At 50.0% G+C, this 19,524-nt stretch overlaps 4 protein-coding genes across 4 annotated transcripts; 1 reads left to right on the top strand and 3 right to left on the bottom strand.

The window, feature by feature from the left end:
• Positions 1-1,480: 1,480 nt before the first annotated feature.
• On the bottom strand, positions 1,481-2,589 carry CkaCkLH20_13133 (uncharacterized protein; the record flags this gene model as incomplete). The annotated part of the gene is made up of 3 exons (XM_038895844.1): positions 1,481-1,790; positions 1,852-2,435; positions 2,506-2,589. The coding sequence occupies 3 exons, from the start codon at positions 2,587-2,589 to the stop codon at positions 1,481-1,483; spliced, it is 978 nt and encodes a 325-aa protein (XP_038738877.1).
• Positions 2,590-4,773: 2,184 nt separating this feature from the next.
• On the bottom strand, positions 4,774-6,832 carry CkaCkLH20_13134 (capsular associated protein; the record flags this gene model as incomplete). Its single annotated transcript, XM_038895845.1, has 2 exons — positions 4,774-5,876; positions 5,929-6,832. 2 exons carry the CDS (start codon positions 6,830-6,832, stop codon positions 4,774-4,776), a joined length of 2,007 nt encoding a protein of 668 aa, XP_038738878.1.
• Positions 6,833-10,168: 3,336 nt separating this feature from the next.
• Positions 10,169-11,889, bottom strand: CkaCkLH20_13135 (uncharacterized protein; the record flags this gene model as incomplete). Its single annotated transcript, XM_038895846.1, has 2 exons — positions 10,169-11,757; positions 11,820-11,889. 2 exons carry the CDS (start codon positions 11,887-11,889, stop codon positions 10,169-10,171), a joined length of 1,659 nt encoding a protein of 552 aa, XP_038738879.1.
• Positions 11,890-13,902: 2,013 nt separating this feature from the next.
• Positions 13,903-15,297, top strand: CkaCkLH20_13136 (cytochrome P450; the record flags this gene model as incomplete). The annotated part of the gene is made up of 3 exons (XM_038895847.1): positions 13,903-14,322; positions 14,374-14,984; positions 15,039-15,297. 3 exons carry the CDS (start codon positions 13,903-13,905, stop codon positions 15,295-15,297), a joined length of 1,290 nt encoding a protein of 429 aa, XP_038738880.1.
• Positions 15,298-19,524: the final 4,227 nt, after the last annotated feature.

Below are 19,524 nucleotides of genomic sequence, written 5' to 3' on the forward strand. Positions count from 1 at the left end.
ATCGGTCGGTCGCGGGCGGTCGTCTGTCGCCGGACGTGACGATGCCGGGTCGTTTCTATCGTAAACTCGATCGCGGTAGGCGAAGAAGGAGGATGTTCGGAAATCGCAAGTCGGAAGACAAGCAACCGGGATGAGGCTGTCGCGATGACTCCAATTGTGAAAGAGTCACGGATCTCGGCTTCGGTCGATTCGTTCGATATGTTTTCGTAGTCGTAAGTATCGCGGGACACGCAGAGCGCACTTGAATTGAAATGCGCCGTCAGAAGGACGCGGGAAGCGGTAGAAAAAGGCGCAGCAAAAAAGTGCGACCCAATCCAACCCAACCTAATGAGCCAGTCGAGTGTCTGACGAAGCAGCTATGCAATGCAATGCGTCCTGAGTGAGCCCAGTTTGGCGCAGAAAGTATGCCACGTCAAGATGTTCGTACTGCCGCGAGAGGAGGGGGAAAACACGCCGCCGACGTGCTATAAGGCTCTCTATCTTCCTCTCTGCGGCTTTTCCAACCCTGGTCGGGAATACCACCCTGGTTGATGCTGATGCTGCGTCTGCGTCTGCGTCTGCGGCGGCGGCGTCGGGCTGCGACGGCAATTCGTTCAACCAGCTCGCCTCACCTTTATGTGAGATCAACTTGAGGCGCGACTGGATGGCCTGATGTTCGAATGCGAGGACATGTGCCAGGACGGCGATCTGGTATCTCAATGCTCAACAAGAGCGCGTCGGGCGCGCGTACTGGACTCGGAATGGCGGGTTAGGAATTGTAATGGTGACCGGGGTTCCGGCTGGAAATAGGAAAATCTAGAGTCGCAGGCTTTCGGATCATTGACCGACACCGAGAAGATGAAGATCCCAGATGTTGTGAGCTCTCGGCGCCAATCCCAAGTCTCGGGAGCATTGCCTGGGATCCTCGAAAATAGGTGGCTGGGCGAAATCGCGTCTGGTCGAATCGCGTAAATGACGATGGCTGGGTGGCTCAATGTCACAAAGGATATCGGTATTGTTTACGGATAGAGGGAACCACCTTCAGCAATTCCGCTTCCAGCAGCCACTCGATCCGTTCACAAAAGATCCTTCTATTGACTATTATGGCTGAAGGCCATCTGTAGGTCTTGAACCAGCCGAGAGCCAGCCCCGGCCCGCAGCTGTCAGTGACCCGCGCCGGGCCCGAGCCCCACTTCCCTCCACCGCCGGGACGCGGACGTTTCGGAGTCGCCATCTTGCTGTCGCTCCTCCTCTATCCATTTTTCGTTCCGAATCAACAGAAAGCCCCCAAAACATACATGATGGCCGGTCCTGTGGAAGGCGCGACGCGTGAGCACATGTAGTTTCTTCTGCGTGGTATTAATAAATCATGACATTGGGCCCATTTCTTGCACCTAACTCCGCAATTTATCCATCCAGTCTCGAGACCATTCACCGAATGGTTCCCGTCTATCGCCGTGTATGTCGTGGCATTTTCTCATCCTCCGACGCAGCTCCGAACTCACAACAGCGACTCGCCCAGGGCACACCGCACCAGAGAGCATCCCGCCCTCACGGTCTCGTTCACGCCGGCTTCGTCCTTTGCCAGCCGGGGGTTCACCTCGACGAGGTCGACCGCCACGAGGTTGCCCGTCTCGTGCACGCATTCGCAAATGTAATCGCCCTCGCGCAGCGTCAGGCCGCCTCGCACCGGCGTGCCCGTCGACGGCGCCCACTGGGGGTCGAGGGCGTCCACGTCGAAGGAGAGATGGATGGGGGTGTCGCTGCCGATGTGCGCGAGCGCCATCTCCATCACGCGGCCGATGCCGTACCTACGTCGCGTTCTCAATTAGCCGCCATTTCGATTCCCGGGGGGTCTTGCAGCAAACGTACCGGTCAATGTCAAACATGCTGAAGGCCTTGATGCCGTTCTCCCGCAGGATCCTCTTCTCGCCGGCGTCGACGTCTCTCAGGCCGATGTAGACCAGCTTCTTGATGCTGAGCATGTGCTCGTCGCCGAGCCAGCCAAAGTACTCGGGCTTGTCCTCCTTGGCGAGACCGGTGACGAAGGCGACGGGCATGCCGTGGATGTTGCCGCTGTCGCTGGTCTCGGGGGTGTTGATGTCCGCGTGGGCGTCGACCCAGATGACGGCGATCTCGCGGCCGAGACGCTCGCGGGTGGCCTTTGCGGAGCCGGCGATGGTGCCGATGGCGATGCTGTGGTCGCCGCCGAGGGTCAGCGTCAGGCGGCCGTGGCGGGACTGCTGGTAGACCTGGTCGGCGATGCGCTCCGTCACGGAGGAGACGTGCTTGGGGTTCTTCATGTTGCGGTAGGGGGGATCGGACTCGGGGACGAGGTCTGTGTAGAGGTGGACCTCTTCGTCGCCGTGGAGCTTGTAGCCCAGCTCATCGCGGAGCTGGTTGATGAGGCCGGACTCGATGAGGGCTTGGGGGCCGACGTCGACGCCAGCTTTGCCCTAGAGAGAGAGAGGAAAGTTTAGCTACGACGACAGACTGAGGCGGCGGGCGTGGAGCGAGTGGGCTTACCTGTCCACCAGAGAAGCCGACGGCGACGATGCCGAGGTCCTCTGGGTGACTGAGGAATTTGGACTTGATCATGGAGGTGTGCATGGCGCCGGCTGAGAAGATGACGGGGCCTAGGGTATAAGAAGAAGCTGGAGGTAGAGGCGAAGAAGGTGAAAGGATGAGGGGAGGGAAGAGAAGAGAGAAAGAAGCCGATGGGAATGGAGAGAGAAGGAAGGAAAGAAGACGAAGAAGGGGGCGCTCGAGGTATGTAAACCTTTTTCGGTCGCGCCTTCGCCTTCGACGACTCCAGCCAGGGCCATCATGGAGACAAGACCCGGACCTTGACCACAACCATGGCAGCAAACGGGACAGGCCGGGATCTGGACGTCGCCCGGAATCGTGTCGACAGTGACCTAAGGTAGGCAGTCGAATGGATTGACCGGGGCTTGACTCGGCTTCGTGGCGGTTGCGGATGGTGCATTCGCATTCCAGTGTTGTCGGTGACTCGCCGCGACCTGAAGGGGACGGATGGGAAAGGGCGAAGGAGGGACGCAAGTGGCAGTTGCTGGCTGCTGACGCCGATGTTGGCGGTATTTTTTTCTTGGGAATGGCGGGGTACTTTTTCTTTTTTCTTCTTTTCTTCTAGGTACCCTCCCCTCTTTCCTCTCTTCATCTGATTGTCTCCATGTCCTGCCATGTATCTTTTGGCCGCATTCCGGTCAGTGAAATACCTTCCTTCGTTCCTTCCTTTCCAAATGCATCCGGAGCGGCAGCGGCGACGGCGATGACACGAGTGTTCCAAGTGTGGGCCCCGCAAAGGTGGGGAGCAGTGGGCCACGGGTAGACCTGCACTTAGGGGAACATCAGTGGATCCCTCGCGGTTGCCCCCTCCGTGGCTAGCGGCGCCGTCGGGCTTGGACCCCGCCAAAGGCCGCTGCTGGCCGCTGGAGCACCTGCACTTAGGGGTCTGGCGCCTCCGGAGCTGTGCCACTTAACGGCAGGTGAGCCCCGAACCTCCACCTCCCACCTCGCAAGGCCCTGGCGCCCGCGAGGCATTATTTTCTTTAAGAAGGCCCGGCGCCCCGTCGCCCGTCCATCGTCACTTTGCTCATGTTCCCTAATGGCAGGGCGACCCGAACCATTACTCTCGATAATTCCCCTCGCCCTCGGATGGAAAGGAATTGTTGGGGGGGAAAAACGAACAGACACGAATCAGCCGACCATCCGCCCCCCCTCCTTCCCCCTTCTTTTTGCAGTCTCTGTGTTCCCGTCTTCTCGTCCTTCATTTCCGCACTTGCCTGTCCGACTCTACCTCGAACTCAAGGTGTCGATTTCTCGAGGTTCACGACAAAAATCGCCTATCTAACCCCTTATCTAATCTTATCGCCTCGGACTATCGGCAGAGGTCTACTTCATCTCGGACTTTTGGAATTGAGGCCCTCCACGCCAAAACATCGAATCCCACCATCGTCATCGCGATCCATCTCCAAAAAGGACCGTCTCACATCAGATTGCATCTCGCAAGAGTCAAGACCGCCCACTAACCCCTTCTCATCCACAACTACAACCCACACCGGCTGCTCTCGGCATCCACGGCCCCATTCCTGTTATCAATCAACCGACGGCCTCCCCTCTCACCTTGTTCTCCCTCCGCCTCTTGGTCTGCGTACGTCCGAGGACTTATCAGATCTCCCGCAGGCCCAGACCGACAACAAGGACACATCCCTGGCTTTTACGTAACCACCATGCTGAATCTCATCATGCTCGTACACCTGAAAACCTCGTGATTTGCGCCGCCGGCCTGTGCGGTCTGGAGATGCGTCAAGTGACCCTTTTCTTGGACAGGACGACTGGACTGCGACTGCCCTCGTGGCTCCGAGAATCATGCGCCGCGGTTTCCGACGCCCTGGACCGGCTTTGGCGCGGCACCCCCGGCCGTCGTCGGCTCACAACCGCCGTCTGCGCATCCGACTCCGAGCCGATGACACAAATCATAATCCTTCACTCAACTCACTCGGCCAAAAGAACATCAATCTCGTAGACCAGATACCCTGGATTGTCTGTGACTGTTGTATGCTGTACCTAAGATGATTCCGTCGCCCTCTACTTTTTTCCCTTTCGAGAGCCCTTGGTATCCGTAAATGAAGAGGAAAATAAAAGAGAAACCGAGTCTCGACGAGACATGCCAACGGACCAAGGTCTCAACCTGCCAGAAACTCCCCAAACGCCATGCCTAGATCCGCTCCCGTCACGAGTAAGCCAAGACGCCTTGTGTGCTCATGCTCTTCCTCACGTCGCCGTGTTCTCCGCCAGCAAGTCGTGCACCCACCCCATCCGCTCTCTCCTCTCGTCCGTCACCCGCGCGTACTCGAGCAGCAGACGCAGCGTGTAGATCTGCATGTCCTCCTTGCGCAGCGCCTTCTCCGCCCACGCCTTGCCGTCCATCGCGATCTTCTCCGCCTCGCTGTCGTGCGCCCGCTTCTCGCCTCCGTACCCGAGAAAGTACTCCATGATGCCGTAGTAGTCGTTGAACCGGCTGTCCATCGGAACGAAGTGCTTCCACGCCACCAGCCGGCTGTCGTGCCACTCGCGCCATAGCGTCGCCTTGATCGGCAGGCTGGTGCTGCCCAGGAACGCCAGGTACCTCCCCGAGAAGCTGTTGCCGTCAATGTCCGGGAGGTACTTGGAGTCGTACATCTCGGTGAGCATGACGCTCTCCGTCAGGTTGAAGTACGGGCTGGTGTAGTTGCACGTGCCGGCCTTTCCCTGCGGCTCGCACATGAGATCCGTGAATCCCACGTCCGCCCACGACCCGATCCACTCGCCGAGTTTGTTGACGGCCTGCGCCGCGAGCTTGTACATCTTGTCCGGGAGCGAGAAGTTGACCGGGTCCATCGTGCCGTCCTCGGCCCCGGACACCTTGGTCGCGTTGTTCATGGCCACGAACCGGTGCCGTTGGAAGCCCCTCCAGTTGCTGGCGCGGTTGCGCCCGCCCGTCGCGACGCCGCGCCACACGACGGCGTCCTTCTTCCGGCTCCATGGCCCGCCGTGGTAGCCGCCGCCGCTGAACCGCTCCTCCTCCGTCCAGTACATGGCCGCCGGGAGGAGGATCTCGTTGTTGATGGCCAGCTTCGACCCGCCAAACATGGGGAAGAGCACCGTCGTCGCCGAGGTGCTGAGCGGCTCGATGAAGATGCCGTTGAGGCCCTGCAGGTCCGGCTGGTGGCATATCTCGGTCGACAGGGTGTAGTTGGACACGAAGCCGTCGCGCATGTGTGGCTTCGAGTACTTTGTTCCGATGCTCGGGCGTCGGTCGAACGACTTTTGCGTCGCTGCCAGTCGCGCGGGGCTGTCGGGAGGGCATCCGCGGCGGGCAATCAGCCAGTATTGTTCTGGAAACGTTAGTCCGAGACACTTCTTCACGGAGGCCGGATTGGAACGTACTTGTCTCTTCCCAATGCTTGCTCTTGATCTTCACATTCCGATCGAGCTCCTTCTTGCTGTTTGGGAGGGCCTGGAATGTGTTCATGACCTTTTTCGGATCGGGCATGCCCTCCGTCATCGCCGCGTCCCGGAGGTACTGCGCCATGTCCTCATGCGGCACCACCATGCGCGGCTCGTCCATCGGGTTCAGGGCGATGTCCATGTCGGGCAAGAGGTGCTCGATGGTTTTGATCATGTTTGTCCAATGTACCGTCCAGAACCATTCGCTCGTGCGGGTGGCGCGTCCTTTACGCACTTTGATGGTCATCTCGTACTCTGCGGCCTCCTTGCGGATGCGCGAGGGCTCGACGCCCCAGAAAGGGCGCAGGTCGTGGTAGATCTGGTCGAAGAAGTCCTCGACGATGACGGCCTTGCGCTCCTGGGCGAATTGGAACCAGGCGTCAAACCCGGGCGGCGGGTGGCGGCCGCGGCGCTCACGGTAGGCCTTGGCGGCGGCCGTCAGCGTCTTGGACTCCTTCTTCAGCAGGCCCGCGAAGTTTTCGTCGGCTTCCTTTATGAGGGTGTCGATGGGGTGCGGCTCGGACGAGGAGGCAGGCACCGCGGGCTTGGGGACGGAGCCCTCGGCGGCGGTGGGTTCGTCGTCGATGGGGTGTACGGGCTTCGGCGCGGGCTCGGGGATGGGCTTCTCGGCGTCTTGTTGTTGCGGTCGTGCCAGCGAGACGGGGTCTGGCCTTGGAGGTGGCGACTGCGGCTGCAGCTTCTCCGGTTGCAGCTGTGTCGCCGAAGGGCCTCGGCGCGGGTCGAAGTAGTAGAACAGGGTCATGACGAGAACGGCAGCGAGGGCGTACCGCAGCAGGCTCGACGGCCTCCGCGGGGGGAACGCGGGCGACAACAACTTGACCATGGCGGGCGGTCGTGAGGTCTGTCGAGATGGGCCGTCGCACTGCGCAACAGAGTATTGAACGAGGCGGATTCAATCGAGGGGGATGGACCCGATGGCCGGCTCAGCCAGGCCAATTGAGGATGCGGCTCGCAACGGCGGACAAGGGGGCCAGCTCGAACGGACGAGGAGAGTTAGGTCGAGCAGGGGTCGGTCGGAAAAAGGATTGCGATGGGATTCTGGGTGGTCGAGGCCGGGGGATCGTCGAGGGGGGGTTGGTCGCAGAGGACGAGCGAGGACGATGTAGCGGCGCAGTCGGGATGAAGGTCGAGGTTGAGTCGCCGTCGTCGTCGTCGTTGGGAGAAGGAGGGACGAGCGTCGATTCGAATGGTTTTTGGATGAAGGAAAGGAGCGGCAACGGCAAAAGCTTAGCCTGACAAAGCAAACTAGGAGGGACAGAAGGGGAGGCAGGGGGGGAAGAGGAGGGAATCGGCGGAGATCGGACGCATAGAACAGAAATAAGAAGAGGCGATCATGGAGCCAACAAGTTGGAGCGGAGAGAGGGATCGTTAGGGAAGACGTCAAAAAAAAAAAAAAGAAGAGGACGCAATGATGGTCTCGCTCGGACGGGTCTGCACTAGGGCGGTCCTGGCGGCAGCGGACTTGGATAGATGGATTGTGAGGTGTTGTCGGATGGGTAAAGTATTATTATTCGTAGGTGTGTGAGTGTTGGTGGTGGTGGTAAGGATGTGGACTCAAGTCAAGACACAATTGCGATGCGCTCACATCCATGCAGGGGTACGTACCTTTCTGCAGACTGCCGTACCTAGATGAACAGCGCCATTGGCAGAACAAGTCCAGCCAGTTTCAAATGAAACATGGGGGTTCCCAAGGTTGAGAATATGAAAGAGTGGTCTCTCCCGTCCGTTGGAACTTGGCTCCTTGCGTGCACACTGTACTCGATGAGCAGAGACTCGTTCTGAAAGTGAGATGGTTATTTCACTCTTCCAGAGACAGTCGCGGGTCACGATGTTCTAGGCCGAGGTAAGGGGCATGCGACTGTCGGTCCGTAGGCAAATGTGGTAGGCGCCTCAACGAACAAGACAAATGATAGATGCGATGCCGGGGACTTGTCAGAGTTCCAACCTGCTTCCAGCCGACGGGATCAAGCCGGGACGAACAGACGGAGGCCGGGCCTGACCGCGGTCAGAAAGCAGTTGACGTGCAGATTTAGGGCGCTTTTCAAAGTCAATGTTGAAGTCCATGAGCTGAGCTGTTGTGTACGTATGACGGGGGTGAGTGAACGTCATTATCATGAGTTCAACATGAGTTGAATATTATGATTGTAAGTAGCGATAAGGACTCTGCGTCTTCATCCGCGAAACCTTGATCAGCTGCCGTTCTCGCCAAGCTCCAGCCCGAGGAAACAAACGGCAACTCGGATAAAACGCCAACAACGTCAAAGACACAAAGCAGTAGGGAGGAACTCGTGAGGTTTACCATCATGAATGGCTGATTTGATAATCCCTTTCATGGCTGACACGGACACCAGACGCCGGCGCGATGCTTCGCCTGTGTGTACTAGTACACCGTCATGTACTCAACATACACCCATCATCCTGTATCAGTACATCATCTCCGAAAGCCCAGACGCAAGCGTCACCATTGACAGCCTGGAGGCTGCACTTCTGCAGGCCGGTCTCAGACTGTCTAGCTGAATTAGGGACTGAGAGACCAAACATACATTTGTCTTGCCTGCACGCACTCACAGCGTGCTGACTCCCACGGTGATGACGGACGTTCAGATCTCATGAGACCTCTCACCCACATGTTTCTCTCATCTCACACTCATCTCCTTGCTTCATCAGCCTCAGCTCCAGATCTCAAGCTCGGCCGCAACGTGGCCTTTTCTCCTTCTTACCACCTTCTTACCACCACAGCAAACACGCAACTTCATACTGTGACATGCACCGTAATCCACCACCCTCACATCACATCATTTCATACAGATGAACATGTGCAATCGCACATCAAAAGCTGCCTTCCCCGTCTTCCCAGTCCACCAGCGGGGACCGCGTCACAGTTCCCGCTCCATCCGCCAATTGAGACGCAACAACCCATCCGGATTCCAGAATGCCTCTCAAGTTCTCCTGGCTCTGCTCTCCGCATCATGGATCAAATCATGGCTGTGCTCAGCGCGAAAACCGGGCCTTGCCGCACGTGCGATTCATCGCTCATGTCAGTTCTGCCTCATGAGCCCACAATCGTCTGCGCAAGCCCTCGTCAATCTGCTTCTTCTGAAATTACCCTCTCACATCGCCCTCGACTCTCACCGCACGCTTCAATCTTAATCAAACAAGCACCGCCCGTTCAACTCATCGTCCTCTTATGCCTCAGCCTCCACTATCGACCCGAAAGACCCCAACTCGGAAACAAGATGCTGCCGGCCGCATATCCTTCCCGGCCAAACATCCCCGTCTCGAATGCCAAATGTGTCGTCATATGCCATCCAGTCGTCTCCAGACCGTTTAGCTTGCGTGTTCACCCCCCGTTCTTCTGTGCACCCGTTCCCCTGTCCCACCCTGCCGATCAACCACCTGCCGAACCCGTCAATCCCAATCCGCACAGTTCCAAACATGTTCATCCTGGCACCTGGTGGCTGGTCCACGTCCCTGACTTGACGCCGCATTCGCCAAGGAGGGATGGACGTAATCTGCCGCCGTCTCCTCGCCGGCGGTCACGACCGTCTCATCCGGCAGCCGTCGTATTCCACACGAAGAATTTGCGCGGAACGGTCTCTTCCTCATCGGGCCTATGTGTTCCGGCTGGAAACCCGGCTTCCGTCACGGACGGCCGCTTGCGTCTGCAAACACTTTGCGGCAGCCGTCTCCGTCTTCCATTCCCGAGTGAACACGTCGGTAACAAATGTTACAAAGTATCACGAATAATGAATCCGCACATGTGCCCAGTACTTCTGGATGAACATGCATAATACGAGACTCGGTGCCGCGACTGGGCTGAGTGATGCTTACCGCGTGCGTACTCGAGAACTCGGGCGCCGCCGTCTCCGAATCCGAATCAATTACCGCCAACAAAGTTGCTCTCATTTATCTTTGTCCCGACTTGGACTGGCGCATCGCTTCACCTAGTTCACCTTGGTTCCTACTCGTCGTCGGCCAACAACCACCGATTGGATGGGGTTTTGCTGGCCATAATATTCGTACATTTTTAACACTATCCATCATACAAACCTGGGCATGACCAGGGTCTATGTCTACGTAGGTCGCAGCCCACATTGTCGTCCAATCGTGGGAAATGCCAGGCCCAGATACACCAGCGTGTGCGGCGTCGCGCCTCAACTCACAAATTCAACGCCGCGTCCGCGGAGAAGCTGCTCCCGCCAGCGCCGCTGTCATTGGTATCGCCCGGAATCTCGTCCGCAAACCGCGCGATCAACTCGATATACGAGGGATGGAACGGCCATGCCATAAACGCCTCCAAAATCTCCGTCCACTGCTTCTCGTTCAACACCCGCGGACACAACTCGGCGTGCCCTGACCCCTCCGTCCCGCCCTGCTCCGGGTCCCGCAAACTCGGGCAGTTCGGGAGGACCCCGTCCGCCGCGCCGGGCCAGATGCGATCGAGCGCCTTGCTCATGGGCTCCATACTCGACGCCATCAGGGTCCGCTGAAGCAGCTCAAACATGTCGCCCGCCCGTGACGACCCGGGGCCGATCTCCCTATGCAGGCGGTGCATCGCCTTGGGCTGGATGTCGAGCAGCGCGCACCCCACGTTCGGGAAGAACTCTTTCGGGTCGACGTTGATCGGCTCGTACGGTCGTCTGTCCCAGAGCATCACCGGCGGGCTTTGGTGGAAGACGTGCATGTTGTCCCGCACCATTCTGAACTCGCCTTTTTCGTTCTTCTTGAGCGAATCGACTTTCTCGTTCCATTCCGACTCCATCTTGTCGATCTCACTCTTGGACTCGGGGTGCGAGCGTCGGAATTCGCGAATTCGCTCTAGGTCGTGCAGCACCGTCTTGGTGGAATCGGGCAGTCGACCATAAGCCTTTCTGGCGCGGAGGAGAAGGAGCCGCGACCAGCTCTTCCGATCGCTTTTCCTAGTCAACGTACCTTCCGTGACCAGCTTCTCCAGTTTTTCCAGCTCCTCTAAGAACGGACGCGCGATGTTGACGTCCTCTTGTCCTGCGAATGTTTCTCCGCTGTCCTTGTAGGGCTCCGCCTCTTTTGTGCTTTTCTTCCTGCGCGCCTCGGGCAATTCGAGACCTTGCTCTTCCATGCGCTTCAGCGTCGCGATTGTGCTGTCGATGTCGATCCACTTGTCTCGGACGTACCAGACATCACCCTCGGAGGGCTCAGGACTGGCCACGTTGGCGAACCACTCGCACGAGACCTCGGCCTCGAGCGCTCCCTTTTTCCTCGTTTGTAGGTTTCTGGACACATATGATTGCCAGTCGTCGGCGCCCGTCCAAATGAGCATCCGCACGAGGCCGTATTTCTGAAAGAGCTGGCCCAGACGGATGCTGCTGACCAATTGGAACAGGACGAGCTGAGCCGCCGAGTCGAAATTGCCGTACGGCTTCTTGGGGAAGAACGCCAGGTTTGCCGTGACGAGCAGCGTGTCGTTCCGTTCGGGCGTGATGTCGGGCCCTCTCGGGCGTGGTGTCTGGTTCTCGATGTGTCGCAGTGCCTCGCCGAGATCCCTCCAGACGATACCCGATTTCGGCAGCAGTTTTGTTCCCGGCTTTTGTAGTATCGGTTCGAGAAATGGTCCGTAGAGCGTTTCGTCTGGCTCCATGAGGAGGTGCGAGCGAGGCTTGAGGAATTCGTTTAATTTGCGGCTCCAGAGGCCTGCGCCAGGGTTGATGTCGACAAGGTCGCAGCCTTCGTGTCGCCTCAGCGTTGGACCGATGTAACTGAGTATGTCATCTGTAAGCGACTCCGTCAGCGACAGCTCAGGACGCGAGGTCCACGACGGAGGGGGCGCCTACCGCATAGCTTCTCGTCGACGATGTTGACGCGCCTGCCGTCTGAATTTGGCAGCTTTGCTTCCGCCTCCAGTACTTCCTTGGTCTTTCTCCCCGGCTTTTTGGGTTTCCACACTCCCGTTGCCGCAAGTTCCTTAGCTAAGGGTGTTGTACCTTTGACAAGGCTGGCCGCAAGCTTTTGTTGTTTTTTGGCAATTCCCCGCCAGGTGGGAGCCCGAACTATGCATCGGGCAGTTGGAGGCCTCGCCGAGACATGGCTGAGTATCGCCAACATTGGTTGGGGTTCTTGCTCTATGCGAGGTTTGGGTGTGCCGTGGTGGCGTTTGTAATTGGCAAGACTGGGCAGTGATTTTTGCGACCGCAATGGAAATATTTTGCCGCTGCTCACCAGCCTGCGGGTCTTATCGATAACACTGTGAACGAGCACGATGATGGGGCCGAAGGTTGGCCCCGCCACGCCGGACCGCGGAACCCCGCCTACCCAGGCGCCGTGCCGGGGGCTTTAGTCTCCGCTTGAAGCCTGAAGCTCACTCTCAGATTTTATTGCAGTTTATATTCAAGAACCAGTTGCTATGGATACACTCCCCACCTCCTCTCTCTTCCGGATCTTGCCATGGCTTTGCTCACTTGCACTCTCAATGGCATACTTTCCATTATGAACAGCGCTCATTGCTTCCTCAAGTCGGGTACGCCGCGGTCATGAATCGGCTTGGCGTGGTTCCTCGAGATGGGGCCACTGCCAAAACAAGTCCCAAGGTCTTCTTGACCGGCCGTACGTAGTTCTTTAAGCCAGACTAATGTTGGGGACCAGCCAGAGAACGTGACCCTGCCCAGTGATAACGCCGTGTCCTGGGTCGGTCCTATCATTTTCTCTGCGCTGTAGTTGTCTCTGGCAATGATCCTTCAACTCAGTAATCTTTGCCTCAATATCCTAGGCGAACAGGATCTTCGAGGATTCTGAGCCCTACTCGAACGTCATACCGTCGTTTCGATCAAGCTTGATTCGAACCCATGAAGTAACGTAAACGGGAGAGAGGCCGAGAAGAGTATTAGGAGGATGGTGACTATTTTTGATGATTGGGCCCTTTCTGGCGACATTGGAGAGAGCCGTCACGCCCGGGATGCGTTCACTACCAGGCGCATTTAATGGCCGTGATTTCTTACGCGAAAGATTGATATGTATCAACGGATTAATCTCGATCTAGGGAGCAATGATGAATCCAATGTTTCTTAGTTTTTTTACCTTCGGCAGTGAAGAAGTCCGTGTCATGGCGAATCACAAACGAATTGGATCAAGTTATTAGGATTCACATAGTTATCGAGGGGACAGTCCTGGCATCGTATTGAAAAGCCGCTACGCTCGCTCGGCAGGGCAGATTTCAAAATGACCGTAGGGCTCAATAGTTTGCAGCCTGAGAACCGTAATGGTGCAGGAGTGCTTGGTATATCGTGAGAATTATATTAGCCAGCTCTCGGTGTTCGGACAATGAACAGCGGGCCGTTTTGGTGCTGCAGTGTGCCTTCCAGGTGGAACCTAACTGTAACGTCGGACTCGAATGACACCCCGTGTCCGACCAGATTTTCGCCCGTTCGTGGACCTTGCCGCACTGAAACGCGGGGGAAAATGTAGAGTTATCCCGATTAATCGTCGGTTGTCGGAACCGGCGTGGGCGCGCTCCCCCACCACTTCCGGGCGGGATTTCCGGCCCCTCCCTGGCTTTAGCTGTCAGTGATATTGAAGTGAGGCACATTGGCCAGCCATTCTAGACATCTTGCTCGGAAATCTATCGTCACTTTACTATAGTAGAATCCTGGACTTCATGCCCGGCGCAATGGCTTTGCTGAGCTTTGCGACTGTGGGTTATTGCCTGGCTGTAATTTTTACAGTCTTTTGTGCTCGTGTTAGTTCTCTCGGCCCAAAGCACTCAACGACGGCCTCACGGTAGAGCTCAAAAGTTTGGCTTCACTGACGAGTATAAAGATCTTTTTCACAGGCCTGACCTGTTCCATCCGCCATCTCCCAGGGCCTTGGTACACCGCATTCTCGCACTATGTTCTCAAGTACCACACCCTCACCGGACGGCGCATGCACTATGTACACTCACTTCATCACCGCTACGGACCTATCGTCCGGATATCGCCGACTGAGGTCGCCGTCGCCGACCCAGAGGGCTTCAACGCGATCCACAAAATTGGCTCCGGATTTCTGAAAGGGCCTTGGTACTCGACGGTGACGGTGGGTGTCGAGCCAGGGATTTTCGCCATGGTCAACCCGAAGGAACACGCCGCGCGCCGGAAGCTCTTCGCCAGAGCGTTCACAAGTGCATCTCTGCGCCTGAATTGGGAGCCCGTCGTGAGACAAAAGGTCGAGAGAGCCGTCGAACGTATTAAGACCGATGCTCTGACCGGCAAGGCCGACGTATTAAAGTGGTGGACGCTCATGACCACCGATGTCATTGCTCATCTGTCTTTCGGAGAGTCTTTTGACATGTTGGAATTAGGAGAGGTACGGCGCTTACGTCTCGAAAGACCACTCATTGACGCTGACATCGAGAAGAAAAACAGTTACATCAAAGCCCTCGAATCCGTGTTCATCATGGGCACTCTGCGCGAAGAGCTACCGCTAGTTTACATGCTTGCGCGTTGGCTTCCAATGGAGTCAGTCCAATCCGTCTTGCGAGCACAAGCGGTCGTAGACGCACATGCTGTTAAAGCCGCAGCCAATCTTCGTCAAAACGGCCACTCCGCAAACCTCTTTGGCAACATGCTTGCTGAGTGTGAGGTTGGCGAAAAGTCGGACCTGACTCCGGAGAAAGTGCAGGCGGAGGCTGGCAACCTCATCGTTGCCGGTTCCGATACCACTTCGGTTACTTTGACTTATCTAGTTTGGGCTGTACTTAAGCGACCATCCCTTCAAGCTAGACTCGAAGATGAGCTTGCGGAAGTTGGTGATGGGTTTGATGACGCCACGCTCGAGAAGCAGCCTCTGCTCAATGCTGTGATTGATGAGACTCTCCGTCTTTACGGGGCTGCCCCGGGAAATCTGCCCAGGTCCGTTCCGCCACAAGGCGCGACATTGGGAGGCTTCTTCATCCCTAGAGGAACGGTGGTGGAGACACAAGCTTACACATTGCACCGACACCCGAGCATCTTCCCTGATCCTCTGCGGTGAGTCTGGTGTTCTCACTACTTTTAGAATAAGGAAAGCTGACATAGGCCAAGATTCAATGAGAGTCGCTTTCTGGATGAAACCTCATTGTCGAGGCTACAGAAGCAGCTTTACTCCCCCTTTGGGGCCGGCACACGTGTCTGTATTGGTCTGCATCTGGCTCGCATGGAGCTTCGTCTGGCTACTGCCGTCTTTTTTCGGAGCTGCCGAGGAGTGAGGCTGGCAGATAATATGACCGACGATATGATGGAGATGCAGAACTTCTTCCTGATCAGCCCCGCTGCGCATCATTGCGACGTCACGCTCATGTGAGAGATGTAGGGGCGTATGAAGCCCACTATGAACGATGTTATGCGCAAACTCATGTACTGTTAACTTCACTTGAAATGTCTGCAATTGACGTCGCAGTATATAGCTAATGTTCTACCCCTATACTTTAATAAGAGGACTACGCTCACCTTAACTACCCGCTTCCTAAAGACTCTAGATGTCACAGCGCTAGTGTCCCCAGCGGCCCCACCCAGTAGTCACGTGACCCTCATTACGTAAGCTAGGGCCTCGCGCGCCTAGCCTATAAGGCTGGGATCTCACGCGCGCCCCACAGTAGAGTTTTCTTTCCTTCTTCAGCTGAGAATTTGCTCAATATAGTACAGTTTAGCACGCTAGCTTAGTCTATTTAACTATTTATAATACTAGAAATTATAGGCGTTTAGCTTAATAATACTTAATATAGCTCTATTAGGCGTTAGTCTATATTATCTACTATTTATATACTTTAATATAAGTATAATTTTAGCTCTTATTACTTTTAGTATAGTAACCTAAGTAATTAATTTAATTTAAGGGGTATAAATTAGCTAATTAAAAGTAAATTTAGTTAAAACTTAATTAATTAGTTAATTATTTAATTAAATTAACTAATATTAATATTCTCTTTATTTATTTTTAACCCTCCCTCTAAAAGTTTCTTAATAGCTTAATAATTCTATATAATAGATAATAAATATCTTAAGTATAACTTATTATTAATTACTACTTATAATTATAAGTAATTAAGTTATTTTACTATAGACTTTATAAGTAATAATCTTAAAGTTAAATATTAAAACTTAATATATAATAAGTAGTATAATATACTTCTTTAGGTATATAATATTTTACTATTTTCTAATAGCTATAATACCTATATTTATTAAAGCTAATAGTAGCTTATATTAAATAATATTAATATATAAACTATTATTTACTTTAAGTATATTTAATAGCTTAAAGAGGCTAAAGCTATAATTTAAGAAGCCCTCTAAGGAATAAATAGAATCTATTAATAAGAGGTAGCTTTTAGTAAGTAGTTAAAGCCTTTATAGTAATACTATATAGTAACTATTAATATATTAAGTAAGTTTATATAAAATAGAGAGCTTTATTAATAAGATAGAACTACTTAAATAGTATTTAAATAGCTTATAGATTAAAAGAATTAAAGTTATATTAGTTTAGAAATAGTAAAGAATAATATAAAGTATTTAAAAAGATTAGTATAATAGTATTTCTAATAGGCTATAATATAAAAAGAGGTCTATATTATAGCGTTTAGTCTAATTAGTATAAAGGTTTAATATAATTAATATTAGCCTTTAGCTACTATATTATATTTAAAAACTATATATTTAACTAACTTTAAGTTTAGCCTTGCTAACTTAATTATATAATAGCTATCTAGTTATATAACTATATATAAGCTCTAGCTTTCTATTTTAGCTACTATTTTATTAGTTTATACTTTAACCTCCCTATTATAATAATAATAATAATAAATATTTTTACTATATCTCTAATACTTTAAAACTCTTTCTTAATACTACTCCTTTTTACTATTTACTACTTAAACTTTTTAAAAGGCTTTTAGCTTACCCTTAATACTTAAGACTATTATAGTTTTATTACTTACTATTAGTAATGCTATTAATATATTATAATCTAGATCTATAGAACTTATAGATTCTTAACCTTAAGCTTAAGATCCTTAGCTATTTAGAGGAAACCTATAAGATACTTATAGGTTAATAGATTACTATTAATATTTAGGATAAATACTTTAATAATATTAAAATCTTTATTCTTAAGCCTATTAAAAGTAAATATAATAATACCCTCCTTATTAGGGTTTAAAGCTAATAATATAGTCTTATAGATAAAGTAAGCTATAGTAACTTTTATATTAAAGTTTAAGTTATTATATTTATAGCTATTAATACTTTAGATACTATAACTAGATATATATTAATTCTTTAATATTATTATTATTAAGCTTACTATATAGTATATTAAGTTAAATAATATTTATCTTAGAGGATTTAAAGATAGTAATAAAGAAAGAAAATAAAGAATAGGCTTTTAGCTTAAATAGTACTTTAGCTTATACTATCTCTTAATATAATAATCTATAACGTAGTTAATAAGTAAGTAGGCTAGATAAGTAAGTAGGCTACCTAACTATAATAAACCTATCTTCTACTTTCTACTTTTTATAACACTATAATAATATAATACTATTAGAAAGTAATAAAGCATAATTAAATTTAGCCCTCTAAGCTATTTAATAACAACTTAGCCCTAGTATCTAAGTAGCTATAAGGATCTATAAAGTTAGCTATATTACCTTAGCCTACTATTTAAAGGGTATACTACTATAACGTAATACTATATTAAACTTATAGAATTTAATAGTACTTAAAGAAGAGAAGCTTATTAAGTATATTTTAGACCTAGATTCCTAATTATTTCCTCCCTAAATTAGTAGTATAGAAGATATAGCTAATTAACTACTTACTAACTATAATATACCCCCTATTAGGAAGTATTAGGCCTTAAACTTTATTAAGTAATAACTATAGCTTTAACGTACTTTTTTTATAAGTATAACTATAAGAGGGCTTAATATAAAGACTTAGACGTAATAAATATATAGTTTTAGCTTATAGTAAATATAATTATAAAATATAGTATTATAGACTTAAATATCTATAACTTTAATAAGACTAAGTTTATAATAAGCTAGATTATATTTAGAATAATTATAATAAGTACTAAAAGGCGTTTAAATATAAAGATAATATAGCTTAGTAATTATAAATAAGTTATAGTTATTTAGGCTATTAGTTTATTAAGCTATAGCGTTCTACTATATATTATTATTATAGAGTAATATTACTTCTCTACTTAGTATATAGAAATAGGTCTCCTATATAACTAGGTTATTATAATGTCTAAAAATAGATAGACTATAAATAAAAGAGGCCTAGATTAGCTTTAGTACTTTAATTAGTATATAAAGCTATATATAAGTAGTAGTTATTACTTTCTTATTATAGATAGGTATAAAAGTTACTATACTATTAACTTTAAGATATATTATAAGGAAAATAGTATTATTACCCTCTATATATTAGCCTATTTCTCTTATTTACTTTAGCCTTTAGACGTTAAGTATTTTAAGCCTCTAAAGAAGGTATATAGTTAATAAATTAAGAATAAGATATATTAAAGTAATACCTATATTATAAAAGAAGACTTCTTCTCTATATTTTATAACGCCTTTATATAAGCCTTTATAGTTAAAAATATCTAGGGAGGTTTTAGAGAGGCTAGATTTATCCCTCTAAGTATAGAAAGTATACTTTTAAAGCTAGATATAAAGCTATATATATTAATACCTCTAGGATTCCTCTTAATAATACACCCTACTTAGACTTTTTAGATATTAAATAACTTAATAGAAGTATCTTCTTAATTTAAACTTATTAAGAACTAAATCTCCTACTTTTAAAATAGCTTACTAACTTTAATTATTAAGGCTATTAAGTATTTATCAAAGGGGGTATATAGATTTATATACTAAATTACCTTATTAAGGTTTAAGAATAAAGTCCTTTAGGAAGAGAATAACCTACTTAGCTAACGCTAAAGGGCTAAAAAAGCCTAAATTAGATAAAGAGGGAGTCTTACTATAAGTAAGGCTAAAGACCTTTAATTATAGAGGGAGGCTATAGCCTAAATTAAAGAGGAAATATACTAAAGTAGTAGTTACTAGCTAAGGATAGAGATAGGCTAATAGTAATATAGCGTCTATAGAAATACTAATTATAATATATAAATATATTAATTTACTAAAGAAATATCTAAAAAAGAAGACCTTAACTAGTTTAAATTTAATTAATTTACCAAGTATAATATATTAGTTAGAAATATAGTATAGTTATAGTTAAGTAGCCTACTTACTTATCTAGCCTACTTGCTTATTAACTACGTTATACTAATAGAAATATTAATATATAAATACTTTTAAAGTAGCTAAATATCTTATTATTTAATTAGTAATATATATAAATAGATTAATAAGATATTTTCTATCTCTCCAATAGCGTATATTAAAGTTGTTGTGGTTAAAAAGCTCGTAGTAGAACCTTGGGCCTGGCTGACCGGTCCGCCTCACCGCGTGTACTGGTCCGGCCGGGCTCCCACCATAGTCTAACCGCATGC

This window comes from Colletotrichum karsti, assembly GCF_011947395.1.
Source record: "Colletotrichum karsti strain CkLH20 chromosome Unknown Scaffold73, whole genome shotgun sequence".
Classification (NCBI taxonomy): domain Eukaryota; kingdom Fungi; phylum Ascomycota; class Sordariomycetes; order Glomerellales; family Glomerellaceae; genus Colletotrichum; species Colletotrichum karsti.